The sequence below is a fragment of the Pristis pectinata genome, chromosome 10 (assembly GCF_009764475.1).
Source record: "Pristis pectinata isolate sPriPec2 chromosome 10, sPriPec2.1.pri, whole genome shotgun sequence".
Classification (NCBI taxonomy): domain Eukaryota; kingdom Metazoa; phylum Chordata; class Chondrichthyes; order Rhinopristiformes; family Pristidae; genus Pristis; species Pristis pectinata.
Genome location: NC_067414.1, coordinates 20,359,200 through 20,375,547, shown reverse-complemented (window position 1 = coordinate 20,375,547; position 16,348 = coordinate 20,359,200). Strand labels below are relative to the sequence as shown.

At 40.7% G+C, this 16,348-nt stretch overlaps 2 protein-coding genes across 3 annotated transcripts in view; one reads left to right on the top strand and one right to left on the bottom strand.

Moving 5' to 3' along the window:
- Positions 1–11,510, top strand: part of b3gat2 (beta-1,3-glucuronyltransferase 2 (glucuronosyltransferase S)) — a 69,874-nt gene extending 58,364 nt beyond the window's left edge. Inside the window, exons 3-4 of the mRNA XM_052024705.1 lie at positions 7,855–8,003; positions 11,174–11,510. Of these exons, the coding sequence (XP_051880665.1) occupies positions 7,855–8,003; positions 11,174–11,260 (236 nt within the window). The 3' untranslated portion in view covers positions 11,261–11,510. The remainder of the gene's footprint in view (positions 1–7,854; positions 8,004–11,173) is intronic.
- Positions 11,511–12,097: 587 nt separating this feature from the next.
- smap1 (small ArfGAP 1) overlaps positions 12,098–16,348 on the bottom strand; it is a 107,599-nt gene continuing 103,348 nt past the window's right edge. For both annotated transcript variants that reach the window (XM_052025201.1, XM_052025203.1), the window contains one exon: positions 12,098–14,072. In XM_052025201.1, coding sequence (XP_051881161.1) covers positions 13,938–14,072 — 135 coding nt within the window. In that variant the 3' untranslated portion in view covers positions 12,098–13,937. The remainder of the gene's footprint in view (positions 14,073–16,348) is intronic.

The following is a 16,348-nucleotide window of genomic DNA, read 5'->3' as shown; positions in this document are numbered from 1 at the left end:
ATCATTTGCTCCACTCCACCCCACCCCAAACTTTGTTTTTTAGTGAAGACAGTCACAAGGTATTTATTAAGCAGCAAAGTTTTCATTAAGAACCTTCCCCACATCCTCTACCTCTACATACGTTACTATTTTAGTCCTGAATAGGCCCTACTCTTTCTTTAATTATCCTTTTGCTCTCTATGCAAAGACAGAACATATTTGAGTTTCTCTCATTTTAAATGCCAGTATATTTTCATGTCTTCACTTTGCTTTCCTAATTTCCCTTCTAACCTACACTTATCACCTACTTTTTCTACACTCTTCCAAGCTTTCTGCTATACCAAGCTCTCAGTATCTGACATTGGCTTCCCTTTGACTATCCTACCCTGTGTACACCTCATCATTCAAGGGGCTCTGGATTTGGTAACCTTTTCTCTTTGTGGGAACATGTTTCTCCAGAACCCTTTGAATCTCATCCTTGACTGGATCCTATTGCTGGAGATGAAGTTACCTTCAAGTAGCTGTTTCCATTCAACTTTTTCTGAATCAGTTCTTAGCCGAACAAAACTGGGCAAATTGCAATTTAGAACCTTTACTGCTATTTTATGTCCTTCTCTACAACTAACTGAATTACGATCACAACTGCAAAAGCCCTTCCCCCTTCTGTCCAGTTTCTTTCCCTGAAACTGAATCCAGAATTGTTCCCCCTCTTGTTGGAGAGAGAAGAGAGACTGCCCCCAGAACACTCTACGCAAAAGATGCATCTCACTGTGTGTTTTGATGTACATGTGACTAATAAAGATATCTTAAGATGCTAGAAATCTGGAGCAACACACTAAATGCTGGAGGAACTCAGTGGGTCAGGCAGCATCTGTGGAGGGAAATGGATAGTTGACATTTTGAGTCGAGACCCTTCATCTGGACTGGAAAGTAAGAGGGGAGAAGCCAGTATAAAAGGGTGGGGGTGGGGTGGAGCAGGAGCCGGTGGGTGATAGGTGGAAGCAGGTGGGAGGAGGGGGGGAAGTGGGAATGATGCAAGAAGCTGGGAGGTGATAGGTGGACGTGACAAAGATAGATAGATAGATTTCTTTATTTATCATTGTACTGTTGCAACAACAACAACTAGATTACGATGGCACTCCCTTGCCTAATAAAAACCAAAACAATAAATTTGATAAGAGCAATTATAACTATAAAATAAAACAAACAGACTTACACAAATATAAAGTATAAAAAATATAAAAGGCAGTGTGCAAATGAACCATGATAATAATAATAATGATAATCAGCAGCATATCAATATCAATATATTAAATAACACCATGATGAGTCCAGCCGGTAAAGGGGGGAAGACATAGTATGTGTATGTATGTATAGGAGGTGTCAGTCCATGTTCAACAATTTAACAGCTTTGGGGAAAAAAGCTGTGTTTCAGTCTTGTAGTGTGTGCATGTATTGTCCTGTATCGCCTACCAAAGGGGAGTAGTTTAAAAAGAGCAGGGTGAGCTGGTTCTCGAATGATGTTTAAAGCCCTGCTCCAACATCAAGCCTGATAGATGTCCTCCATCGCTGGTAACTGAGTCCCAGTGATGTTTTGGGCCGTCTTAATGACCCTCTGCAGAGCCTTCTGCTCCTTCTTAGTGCAGCTGGCATACCAAGCAGTAATGCTGTATGTCAGGATGCTCTCCACCGCACACCGGTAGAAGTTCACCAGAATGTCCTGAGACAGTCTGGCTCTCCTCAATTTCCTCAAAAAATAGAGGCATTGCTGTGCCTTCCTAATGACAGCTGAGGTGTGTATTGCCCAGGAAAAGTCCTCGGTGATGTATGCCTCCAGGAATTTAAAACTGGAGACTCTCTCCACAGCCTCGCCACCAATAAACACTGGACCAAGATCTATCTTCCTTGACTTCCTGAAATCCACTACAATCTCTTTAGTCTTTTTGGTATTGAGAATGAGGTTGTCGGCAGAACACCAGGCTGTCAGGTTTTGTACCTCATCCCTGTATGCCAATTCATTATTGTTCATGATCAGACTAATGACTGTTGTGTCGTCTGCAAACTTTATGATGGTGTTTGTTTCATGGATGGATGAACAGTCATGAGTAAAAAGGGCATACAGGAAGGGACTCAGCACACACCCCTGGGGAACACCAGTATTCAGGGTGAGAGTGGAAGATATGTGCCCCCCTAACCTGACAGTCTGCGGACGATTGGTCAGAAAGTCCATAATCCAGTTACAGATTGTTGTATTCAGGCCCAGGCTGTGGAGTTTGGACACTAGTCTGCTGGGAATGAATAACTGTGTTAAAGACTGAACTGAAGTCCAAAAAGAGCATCCTGACATACGTGTCCGGTCTTTCCAGGTGCGCCAGAGCAGTATGGAGGACGAGACTAATTGCATCCTCCGTTGATCTATTTGCCCGGTAGGCAAACTGGTGCTGGTCGACGGTGGCAGGGATAGTACATTTAATGTGCTTCAAAATCAGTCTCTGGAAGCATTTGGCTATGATCGGTGTAAGTGCAACCGGGCGATAATCATTCAGGCAGAACACATTTTTTTGCTTAGGAATGGGCACAATGATTGTTGATTTAAAACAGGTAGGGACAACAGCGTATGTCAGGGAGAGGTTGAAGATGTTAGTGAAGACCCCAGCTAATTGGTTAGCGCATGCCTGAAGCACACACCCTGGTACACCATCAGGTCCGGCTGCTTTCCTTGCGTTGACACTGTGTAGTATCCTACTGACCTCATTAGTATCAAATACCAGTCCATAAGGGTCTTGAGGCAGTCTAATCATTTCCTTGCTGTAGTTCTCCCTGTCAAAGCGGGCAAAGGGCTGAAGAAAATGGAATCTGATAGGAGAGGACGGTGGGCCATCGAATAAAGGGAAGGATGTGACGAGGGGAACCAGAGGGAGGAATGTGTGGGTGATGGCCAGATCGAGAGGGCGGGAGAGGGGAAAGAGATGGGGTGGTGAGACTGGTGGGATGAGGGAAAACAAAAGTGGGTGGGGGGACAGAGGGGAGTGGTTACTGGAAGTTAGAGAAATCGATGTTCATGCTATCAGGTTGGACACTAGCAAGACTACTCCCTCTTGTTGGGCTTGGGCATTTTGGTTAAAAAGGTTCTCCTGAATGCAGCTTCAGAATGTGGTGCCCTCTGTTCTTTTTACATGACAGTCCCAGTTGGGATTTCCGTTACCCCTTTACTGTTCTGTTGTTTTTGCACCTCAGAAATGTGCCTACAAATGAGCTTTTGTGTCTCCCTTGGACCGATTGGGGGTTGGGGCATAATTTTCAGGTGATTGGAGGAAGGTATAAGGGGGATATCAGAGAGAAGATTTTTTATATACAGAATGGTGGGTGTGTGGAACGCACTGCCAGCAGAGGTTGTGGGGGCAGATACATTAGGGACATTTAGGAGACTCTTAGAAAGCCACATGAATGATATAAAAATGGAGGGGTATGTGGGAGGGAAGAGTTAGATAGATCTTAGAGCAGAATGAAATGTCACACAACATCGTGGGCTGAAGGGCCTGTACTGTGCTGTAGTGTTCTATGACAGCATGTTCTCAACAGTATGACTGCCCTTCCTTGTTCTTTCATTTAACCCACTGGGCTTCATTTGATGATCCTTCGAACATATCCCTTCCACAGCTGTGATTGTTTTTATTTAAACAATATTGCCACCACCTCTCCTTTTTTTTTACCCCGCCCCCCCCCCCCCCCCCACGTGAAAACCCTGTAACCAGGAAAGTTAAGCTTCTAGTCCAACCTATCTTTGAGCCATGTTTTTTGTTACAACACCGTACTTCTACCTGTCTGTTGATGCCTTTAGCTCACATGCCTTGTTCTGGAAACTCCTTGCATTTAGGTACACACCACAAGCACAGCCAGAGTTGATGACCTTATTTTCAAACCTTTGTTTATTCTGATTTCTAACTCCTCACATATCACCATACACAGCCAACACATGCCCTTCCCCATTAGGTTCCCCCACACATTTACGCATGCTCCTCATACTAATACCTCCAACCCTTACCCACACACTCCCTCTCCTTCTAGGGCACTGGTAAGATATTGGTAATTCCAATGCAAGCAAACTGGCATTGTTTTGTAATCACAAATGATCTCAGCCAATTTTTCTAAACATTCAAAAGCCCTCAATATAATGTTAAAAATGTTAAGAATACTGATAACGCAACATTACTTTATCTTATTTTAATGCTTTATCTTATTTTAATGAACACAGGAAATTGTAAGATAATTTTGCAGATTTCAATGGTCTAAGTTCTGTTCTCTCCTTCACATTTTAATACAATTAATTTGTATTATTGTTATATTTCAACATTTGCTTTGAGTCGGACATAAATTTCTAAATGGTTGTAAGCAATCCTTATGGGTTTGAAAGCTCATAGAGCACCACAGCACAGAAAAAAGTCCTTTGGCCCATCCTGTCCATGCCAACCTGATCTTCTGCCCAGTCCCATCTACCTGCACCTGGACCATATCCCTCCAAGCCCCTCCCATCCATGTACTTATCCAAACTTCTCTTAAATGTTACAATTGAACCCACATCCACCACTTCCGCTGGCAGCTCGCTCCACACTCGCACCACCCTCTGAGTGAAGAAGTTCTGCCTCAGATTCCCCTTATACTGTATATTTCACCTTTCACCCTAAATCTATGTCCTCTAGTTCTAGTCCCACCCAACCTTAGGAGAAAAAGCCTGCATGCATTCACCCTATCTATACCCCTCATAATTTTGTATACCTCTATAAGATCTCCCCTCATTCTCCTGCGCTCCAGGAAATAAAGTCCTAACCTATTTAACCTATCCCGGTAACTCAGGTCCTCAAGTCCCAACAACACCCGTGTAAATTTTCTCTGCACTCTTTCAAGCTTATTGATCTTCCCTGTAGGTAGGTGACCAGAACTGCACTTGATACTCCAAATTTAGTCTTGTACAACTTCATCATAACATCCCAACTCCTGTACTCAATGTCCTGATTTATGAAGGCCAATGTGCCAAAAGTTCTCTTTACGACCCTATCTACCTGTGACGCCACTTTCAAGGAACTATGGATCTGTATTCCCTGGTCCCTTTGTTCTACCGCACACCTACCATTCATTGTGCAAGTCTTACTCTGGTTTGTCCTCCAAAAGTGCATCACCTCACACTTGTCTGCATTAAATTCCTTCTGCCATTTTTCAGCCCATTTTCCCATCTGGTCAAGATCACACTGCAAGCCTTGATAGCCTTCCTCACTGTCCACTACGTCCCCAATCTTGGTGTCATCTGCAAATCTGCTGATTCAGTTTACCACATTATTATCTAAGTCATTAATATATATGATAAATAAGAACGGACCCAGCACCGATCCCTGCGGCACACCACTAGTCACAGGCCTCCAGTCAGAGAGACAACCATCTATTACCACTCTCTGGCTTCTCCCGCTAAGCCAATGTTGAGTCCTATTGGCTACTTCATCCTGAATGCCAGGCGACTTAACCTTCTGGAGCAGCCTCCCATGCGGAGGCCTTATCAAAGGCCTTGCCAAACTCCATGTAGATAACATCCACCACCTTTCCCTCATCGACCTTCTTGGTAACCTCCTCGAAAAACTCAATCAGACTGGTTAGACATGACCTACCACACACAAAGCCCGAATCAGGCCCTATAAGTACCAAATACTTATATATCCTGTCCGTTGGAATACCTTCCCTTAATTTACCCACGACTGACATCAGGCTCACTAGCCTATAATTTCCTGGCTCATTCTTGGAGCCTTTCTTGAACAACGGAACAACATTAGCTATCCTCCAGCCCTCCGGCACCTCACCTGTGGCTAAGGATGTTTTAAATATCTCTGCCAGGGCCCTGCAATTTCTGCACTAGCCTCCCACAAGGTCTGAAGGGACACCTTATCTGGCCCTGGGGATTTATCCACCTTCATTCACCTCAAGACAGCCAGCACCTCCTCTTCCATAATCTGGATACAGTCCATGATCTCACTACTCTTGTGCCTCAGTTCTGTAGTCTCAGTTGACGAACCCTCCAGTATGTCCTCTCTGAGCACTGCCGTGACTTTTTTTCCGGATGAGTAATGCTACCCCTCCCCCTTTAATACCTTCCTCTCTATCATGTCTAAAACATCGGACCCCCCGGAACATTGAGCTGCCAGTCCTGCCCCTCCTGCAACCAAGTCTCACTGGTGGCTACAACATCATAGTTCCATGTGCTGATCCATGCTCTAAGTTCATCTGGCTTACCTACAATACTGCTCACATTGAAATAGACGCATCTCAGAACATTAGTCCCACCACGCTCATCAACCTGTCGATTTCTGTCCCTTGCATAGAATTTGGGCTCAAAAGGTTTGACAGGCATGGAATTTGAATAACTGAATCTCCTAAGGTTATACTTCAGGTAACTAAGTCATCAATAACAGAAGTGTTGCACTAACAAAAATAAATTATGATTTTGACCTGTCACTTTAAAAGTCAGGTGATCAGACAAATGATACAAGGGTGTAAATCCCAGGTAACCAGATGAAGGTTTCATTTATTTTCAATTCTCTGAACCTCTTATCAATGACAATCCATTTGCCTCCTTACACGAGGAGGCAGAAACTCCCAAGTCACTGTAGCATGCAATAGTTAACACAGCAGTGGCTTTTGTAAGTACAGAGACCTACCCGCAGGGATGTTTTTCTTTAGGGCTGCAACAGGTACATCAACAGCAGAGCCACTGGCCTTTACTTTTTCAGGCAGGCAAACACAATTGTTTTTCCTATTGATAGGCTAAGATCAGCCTGATAAAGCCACAAATTATGGAGGTATGGTTTCCACGAGCGCACAATGTGAAATGTGCATGACATCACAGCTGCCACATTGGACTTTAACTTTCCACCTGAAATTCAGTTATAGAATCACCAACATAAAATCTTGAACTACTGCAATCTTTTTTTGTGTCTAACTCTGCATCTAAAGTATTTCATGAAACTTTAAAGAGTGGGTAACAGAGCAAAGTTATATTTTGAGAGCTAAGAATGGATTTAGCACCAAAAATAAACATTTTTAATGCAAGCATTTAGGCTTTACCTCAGTTACCCAACTTAAAGTCAACAAAAAATGAACTAGAGAAATAATGCTTAAAAACGAATGGACTGTTTTATGGTTCAGTGCATAAATTCTGATAATTAAACAATTGTTATATGAATCAGAATTATTCACTGACTTAGGTGATGTGAAATTTGTTGTTTTGCAGCACAGTGCAGACATAAAATTACTATAATTACAAAAATAAATAAATAGTGCAAAAAACAAGGAATAACGAGGTAGTGTTCATGGACCATTCAGAAATGTGATGGTGGTGGAGAAGCTGTTTCTGAATCAAACCTTTGATTACATGAATGTGTTTCATCACAAATATGATCAAACATTTAAAACTGGCAGCCTACAACTAATGTGGACTTAATAAAATGGGCAATATTTTGAAGAGCCCGTTCAATCTTGTTGTGGATGCGGACAGATTGAACCATGCTCTGTCACCGATCTCTGTAAAATATCAGAAAAGTAATTTTTTTAAGGACCTAACTTACTTTGGAACTGGCTTGATCAACTGTGCTGATATAACTGGTACAAACCAAAATAAGTAGGGCACTTTGCCTTTTACATGGGATATGCAAAAGATTACTCAAAACCACTTTGACTGATTGGCTGCAGTGCAAATGGTGGAGCTCTGTAAGCATAAAAAGCAGAAAGCTATCACAGTAACACTTCAAGGAAGGATTTCTAGACGATGTCGTTATAGCCAAGCAACTCAGTTTGTTTTCAAAAACAAAAGCAACTTATTTTGTTTTCAAACAGGATTTGCTGTGAATTTGAAAGTTATTCTATCGAACCCTAAAGCTGTCTTCAAGCGGGGTGGATCACAGCCTGGCATGCAGGAGTCAGACTTCCTGAAACAAATTACAACTGTCCAAGAACTTGAGCCAAAAGCTGCCAACTGCACTAAGGTATGACTACATGTATTAACTGCTGATTCCAGTGCCATGATTGGAAAGGATCTTTGTGAATGCAAGGAAACTGCAGAGACTTTAGTGATATGTGCAACTGGATCTCTCCTCTTAGCTAAAAGTTGCAGCCAGTCCCTGTATCTCAGACCCAAAAAGTGAATTGTTTCTCTTTACACCAATGCTGCCTGGCCTGTTGAGTGTTTCCAGCAGTTTGTATTTTTATTTCATCCATTTGTATACATCTTTAATACTGTACCCTGTTGTACATTCTCGTGACTTTGAGGGCAGACTTAGCCAGTGTTTAAAAGTTCCATAAACAACTATGAACTAACAACATACACCATACTTTTGCGCATTGGCAATCAGGTCAAAGATTTGCAATTGCATAAGCAATATTCATTTACTGCTAGATATGACCTGCAATAAGCAAGGGAGGCAGAATCCATATCGAAAGTACTGATTCAATCAGAAATCCGTTTCCTTTGAACAGAGGCAACACCACGTGCAAATTATGAAGCAAAATACATGGGGGGGGGGGAGGAAGCTACAATCCTAGTTTGATCTGGAAATAATTAATTACATAATCCAGTATAAATTTTAAACACCATATTGTTAATTTATTAAGTACTGAATTGTAGGTGCATGGCTAGAAAATCTGGATGGGTTGAAACACAAGAAATTTGCCGCACACGTTTAGTTGATACTTGCCTTTCCATCTTTTCACAATGAAGGGATTGTGAATGAATCTAATAAATTGCTAAATTCCGAACAAACTTAGATGATAGCCGGGTTTTTAGTTTAATTTGGACAAGTACAAGGTGTTGCATTTTGGAAAGTCAAATCCAAGTATGACTTCCACAGGGAACGGCAGGGCCCTGGGAAGTGTTGAAGAACAGAGGGACCTAGGAGTATAAGTATGTGGTTCCCTGAAGGTGGAGTCACAGGTAGACAGGGTGGCGAAGGCGGCTTTTGGCATGCTAGCCTTTATAAGTCAGGGCATTGAGTATAGAAGTTGGGAGGTCATGGTATGGTTATACAGGGTGCTGGTGAAGCTGCACTTGAATTCAGTTTTGGTCACTTACTCTAGGAAAGATGTTATTAAACTGGACAGAGTGCAGAAAATATTTACAAGGATGTTGCCAGGACTTGAGTGACTGAGTTAGAGGGAGAGGATGGACAGGCTAGGGTGTTGTTCCTTAGCATGTAGGAGACTGAGAGGAGATCTTATAGAGGTGTATAAAATCATGAGGTGCATAGATAGGGTGAATGTACCTAGTCTTTCTCTCCCCCCCCCCCCCCAAAAGTTGGGGAATCAAGAACTAGAGGGCATAGGTTTAAGGTGAGAGGGGGAAAGATTTAATAGGAACTTGAGAGGCAACTTTTTTTTTATTTATATATACACATACACACACACAGAGCGGTGTCTATGTGGAATGAGCTGCCAGAGGAAGTGGTTGAGGCAGGTATAACAACAACTTTTAAAAGACAGTCAGACAGGTACATGGATTGGAAAGGTTATGGGCCAAACACTGGCAAATGGGACCGTCTTGGTTGGCGTGGACCATTTAGGGCCTATTTCTGTGCTGTATGACTCTGTCTCTAGACCAAAACTAGATCATTAAAAATCAAAGATGATGGGGAAGGGGTGGGGACAGAGAACATATATCGATCAGGGCAGTGCAATTGATGTAGTCTACATGGACATCTGTAAGGGCTTTGACAAGGTTCTATATGGGAGATTGGTCCAAAAGGTTAGATCCTATCAGATCTCTGACAACTTGGATCCAAAATTGGCATGGAAAGGAGTCGGAGCATGATGGCAGAGGGTTGCTTTGGTAATCAGAAGCCCGTGATCAGTGGTGTGCCACAGGAATCAGTGCATATACTGTGTCATATATATATTAATGATTTGGATATAAATGTAGAAAGTATGATTAGCAAGTGTGCAGATGACACAAAAATTGGTGGTGTTAATAGTGAGGAAGATAGTCTTGGGTTATTGATCACCTGGAAAATTGAATGCAGCAATGGCAGTTCTAATGAGGGTAGGACATATACCATGAATGGTAGGGCTCTAGGGAGTATGGAGGAACAGAGACCTCTTGGTATACAAGTCCATTGCACTCTAAAGGTGAAAGCACAGGTGGACAAGGTAAAAAAAAACATATGGATGCTGGCCTTCAATTAGTCAGGGCATAGAATATAAAAGAGCAAGGAGATTATGGTATTTTATAAAACTTTGGTTAGGCCACAACTGGAACATTAGTGTGGCAAATAGAATTGCGCACAAAGGAAGGGCATAATTACACTGGAGGGGGTGCAGAGGAGCTTTGTCAGTATATTGGCTGTGGTGGAATGTTTCGGATATTAGGGTTTGTTTTCCTTGGAGCAGAGGAAACCTTTTAGAGGAAATTCGATAGAGGTGTACAAAATTATGAAAGCCACAGATAAGGTGGATGACAAGAAACTTTCCCCTGCAACAGAAACATCCAACAGTAGAGGGCAGAGGTGTAAGGTGGGGGCGGGGGTCTAAAATGGTTAGATGAGGAAAAAAATTTCCACCCAGGGGGTGGCTGTAATCTGGAACACACAGCCTAAGGTAATGGCCATGGATATTCTGACATTTAAGATGCATCTGGATAAGAACTTGAATTGCATAAAAACCTAGACCAATTGCTGGTAAATGGGATTAATATAGATAGATACTTGATGGTTGGCATGGAGATGGTGGGGCAAAGGGTCTGTTTCCTGCTGTGTGACTCATCACTACAGACACTTAAATTAGACCCAGATACACAAATGAAGTAACCAGCCCCTGAAGAAAGTTATTTGCAATTGGAATTATTGCAATTATTTTTGGATCAGAGAAGGCTAGGAGGAGAGTTAATCGAGGTGTTAAAAATGACAGGGGGGTTTGATAGAGTAGATACAGAGCGATTATATCCACTGGGAAAAGGTGAGGGAATGAGAATTTTTGTAATAGTAGTGTGTGAGATCTTCATTGCACTGCCTGAAATATTAGTGGGGCCAGATTCAATAGCAACTTTCAAAGCAGCATTGGATAATTAATTCAACTGAAGAAATTGTCAGAGCTATGGGGAGAGGGGTTTGACAGCTTTTTTCCCCCCCCAGAGAGACAGCATCAAATGATTATTGTTTTTGTATTTTAGGTGCTTGTTTGGCACACACGGACTGAAAAGGCAAACCTCGTTTTTGAGCCGAAACAAAACCAAGATATAATTCACATTGAAGTATAGAATCGCCATTCTCAAAACATTGAGTGCCGAGAGCTCAGAAACACCCTTGCGAACCTTCAACTAAACAGTTTGCACAAACAATCTGTGACAGCAGCAAGGAGGAAAAGCTATTCACTTGGGACACTTTTCAAAGCAAAACAGGTCACAACATCAATTTAAAAAAATGTTTACAAAGTTGTGTCATCTTCTGCATGTTTTGTAGCACAATGTTCATTTCAATAAAAGGTGTGTCACAAACAAATGAAACATCTCTTTTGCTCATGTAGTTGAATCATTTATATCTTCATGTTCAAGTTATACAGATTACAGTGGGGCAGCTAATCTAGCAGTTGCCTTGTAGCTCTAATGACAAGTTTGATTCAGACATCCAGTGATGTGTGTGGAGTTTGCACATTCACGTTGTGACCTCATAGATTTCATCTGGTTGCTTTGGCTTCCTCTCACATCCCCAAAGACTTGCAGGTTTGTAGGTTCATTAGCCACTGTAAATTACCCCTGGTGTGTAGGTGAGTAGTAGAATCTGGGAGAATTAACAGGAATGTGGGGCGAACAGGTTCCAGGGAAAATTAGAAGCTTTGAAAGCCAGCAGAGCCTCAATAGACTGAGCTGAATGGCCACTTTCAATGTCATAAGGAAATATGAATTAAGAACACATATCCACCTCTCTTTAATACAAACCAAATGCCTTCAACTCTAGCAATATTTTGAACTCAGACCTGGATCATCTTCAACTACCCTCATACTGAGGACACAATGGTTAAATGTTCATACCTTACAAAGGCAAATGGGGTCAATGCTCAGGCCAGGATAGTAAATAATTCCACCAGACAAATGATGCACAACAGATAGTGGTTTAATTGATTTAATACAGGTAAATAACATATTTGTTATACTAGGCACCATATAATGTAAACACAGCCGCAGTAATAAACCTGGATGTAGCTCAAGGGAAATTCAACATTGAGAAGTGCTACACGGTTACCGCTCACATTTGGTGCTTTAAATTGATAACCCTTCACTTTAAGTATCTATTACAAAGCAGCAGTTAATATTTAACAAAGCTATAATGCTCAACAGCTTCAAAAGAAATCATTCCTATTACAATAGATATTTAAACACTATTATATACCATCAATACAGTTTTAAAAACTATAAATAACTGTGACATATATCAATAATTTGTAAATTGGGACTTTTTTAAAAAAAAGAAATTAATGATCCCAAATTTGAAATCTGTGCCATCAGCCTGGGACCTTCTGCTTTTCAAAGATGATAAGCATCAAGTCACAGGCTGGTGAGCTCATTAGTAGAATTTCTGACCTCAAGTGTTTGTTGCTGCATCATTATCACATTAGATTTATCTCCTTGAGGAGGGTCCTCATTTAGATTACTGTGGTGAAAAAGGGCATCATAAAACAAGGAATAAAACACGGTAAACATATTCCTTTCACTAGCCTTTTAAAACATTGGCAGACATTCACTCACAATTGGCTCAAAGTTTAAGATAAATTTAGAATTGTGTTAGATTCTCTACATCATTTGAACCAATGCTACAATATTTGGTTGCATTGTATGTGGTGAATAGTTCGACCATTGCCTAAAATAAATTACTCTTAGGCACAACACTGAACATTTATAGGCGGCTCACTTTTTGACAGAGCCAACAGTTGCAATTTATCATAGTACTGCAACCTCTTACACAATTACGTCTAGCAATGTTTTAAACAGATGAGAATTTAAGCTTTGTTAAAAATTGATTTGTAGTGGATACTTCAGGCTATCCATTACCTATTTGTCTGTATTGTGCAACTTGTTAATATATCAAATCAGATTTGAAGTTTAAGTTTGTGTTTCAATATTAGCACTGCTTTGATTTTTAAGGCAATCTACTGATAACCTTTTTTTTAAAAAGGAATACAGATTACTCAGTTGTGGGGTTGAGGGGCTTTATGCACGGAAATAACATGTTTGCACAACAAATTAATCAACATGGTTTAGGGATCTCTGGAAATAATAGGCAGTAAAAAAAAACTTCAAACCTGAGTTGTTTCCAATTCCTGGGATCTAAACACAACCAAAAGTTCAAATCATTTACTCTACCATCCAGATTTATTTTGTTCTCATCACTTTGTTTTCCTTTATTTGCTCCACATCAAAATATTATAACAAAATTAATGGTTGGGATGAAGACAAAAGATGGTTGGGATTCCAGGAACAGCTTTGTAACACACACTTTGTTATTTAACATACATTGGCTCATACAATTTTCAGCTACAGGGACTTTTGCTGATTATTCCCCCCCTCCCCACCCCCAAAGAGTACTGGATTCTTGGAGGGTAGTTGCTAAAATGACAGTTCACTTCCCCTTTCCCTAGCTGTACAAGTACTAGCTACAAGTCACGCAACAACATCATCACAAGTTATTATAAACTGCTCAGGCAGCCTGCAGTGGACAGATTTTAGAAAAAGAAACATGGGGGAGAAAAAGTTCTGAAACTGCTATTCCATAGCTTAACCATTAGATTGAATAAACAAGACTGCCAGGAATGATCTAGATCAACTAGGTAATATTAGCAGTCAAACCAGAGCTTTCTTTCACATAGATCAAATAACAAGTCTGTTATGCAATTCAGAATTGATTTATCATATTAGGTGGGGCATCAGCTCTCATCTTCCTTCATTTCCAAAGCTGAGTGCTGAGAGTCTGGCCTGCAGGACTACCCGTCCATCCTCCCATTGTGCTTGCAGGCTGGCCGAAGTTCATCACACCACTTGGGCAACTTATATTCATTCCTGCCATTTGCTGATTCATCTGCAAATGCAATGAGACAACATCATCATCATCATACACTAAACTATTAAAAATCTAACTGCACAGGATATGTGACAGAAATAGGCCAACCAGCCCAAACACTCCATGCTGTTCCTTATATTCCAACCGAGCCGCCTCCCAAATTTTCTCATTTGAATCCATCATTGTGACCCTCTGTTCCCTTCTCCCTCATGTCCTCATCCAGCCTTCCCTTAAATATATCAATACCATCCACATCAAACCCTCCATGTGGGAGCAAGTTCCACATTCTCATGACTCAAGGGGTAAAGAGTTTTCTCTGGAATTTCCTATTTGATTTCTTGGTGAATATCTCATATTCATGGTCTCTTATTTTGCCGTTTGCCGTAAAGCTTTCATGATATTAACAAAACTAGGTCCCACTCAGCCTTCTAATGAGAAAAGAGACTTCTTCTGTTCACATGCTGAGTAACAAGTCTGCATGAATTAAACTGATGTGCTGGTGATGGAGAGTGAGTGAGAGGGAGAGAGAGAGAGAAAAAAACAAAATGAGGGACACACTGAAGAGAAGAAGTAAAGCTTTTAACAGAGAATGAGTACGCACACGTGCAAAGAGAAAAAAAAGACATAAAATTGATACATACCTACAAAACTCATGACCTAGAAAACAGTTGAAGCATCATCACTAAACACTTTTGTCTTACCTCTGCTTGCATCTTTAGCCAGCCCATAAAATACAAGAGAAGGCAACAGAGCATGACAAAAAGGTTGCATGGTAACTAGGAATGAGAAGGCAGGAACAGCTTGCGAGATAAAAAGGTGCTCGCAACTGAGAGAAGGGAGAAAGAGAGAGATAGAGAAAAAGATCAAGTAGTAGAAAAGAAAATATTTAATGGCTGATTTTTTATTAAGAAGATGTTAGCTAACACAATTTTCAGATGCAGAAGCCACATGGCTTTACTTAATTTGGGATGCTGGATGAAACATTACAATTGGATCTATCCTGAGACAGCCCTAAGAGTGAAAGAATCAACTTACAACCAATGCCATATTATTTTTATTCCACAACCAAGGGGATGGTAGCACCATAGACTGATGCCAACACATAACTAGTAAATTTTTCTAAATTCTCTAAATTTTTCTGTAAAAATAGTTTCAACTGACAACAATTGGTGTTAGTGCTCTGACTACTGGGACTACAATAAATGATGGGTCACTCACCCAGATTTGCCTTTTGCAAATTTACAAAATCAAAATATTACATAAGTTTAAAATACTCAGTAGGCTAGGCAGTTTGTGTGGAGAAAGATTCTGATTCTATCTGAATTGCTAAATGCCTGACCTGCTGAGTATTTCCAGACTTTTCTTAAAGCTACTTTAAACTTTAACATAAAATCCTGCACCTCAGATTTATCACTAGTGCCTAATGAGTTCAACAAATTATTTTTATAAATATAATCGTACCTCTTTTTATAAGAGCTAAATATAGACCCCTCTGTTGAGAAATCAGAGAAAATAACAGGAAAAATGTTATAATGGCTTTTAATTCAAACATAATTATAGCCTAATTGTGTTTGGTACTAGATACATGAAACATCACCAAGAAAAATAATTTTAAAAATGTCAATTAAAACATATTTTTCCTCAATGCTTCAATGGAGCAACATCCAATTCAAAGCCAACATGATGATTTGATTCTTGAGTTGACTATCTCACCCTGAACTTAGCTGGTGGACTAAAATCAACCTTGGGTCTTCAGAACTTAGAGGGAGAAAATTAAAGTTATCTGCTAATATTCAGTGGATTCCAGGCAGAAATTGCACAATCAGGATTGGTGTCAAGGAGGCAGGTGTTACACTAATTGACATACGAGTTGGCCTCCAGAGGTGTGTAGATCAGCTGTCCATTACCAGACACCATCTGATTGTACTTCAATGGAAAGGAAAGTTGGACTATTTTCAGAACGAGCTGGCAATTCACAAAACCTGTTTTCAGAACTGTTGAGCAAATATTAAACATTGTCCTCTGCGATGAAAAATGGTCACTTGTGCAAAGCAGGGAGAAAGTGTTCTGAAACTTAAGCTATTGCCATAACTAGAGAAGTGGAAAGGATGCAACATAACACAAGGTTGAATCCCAAAACAGGTGGGGGGGGAAGTTGCATTCCAAGAAAACAGTCTATTTCACATGCGTCAAGAAACGCGAATGGAAAAAAAAATTTGCTTTTTTTTTACTTTTACTCCCCAAGTAAATTCCATGAGAATTAATTTTATTCTGCATCTCAAATTTTTGGGTAG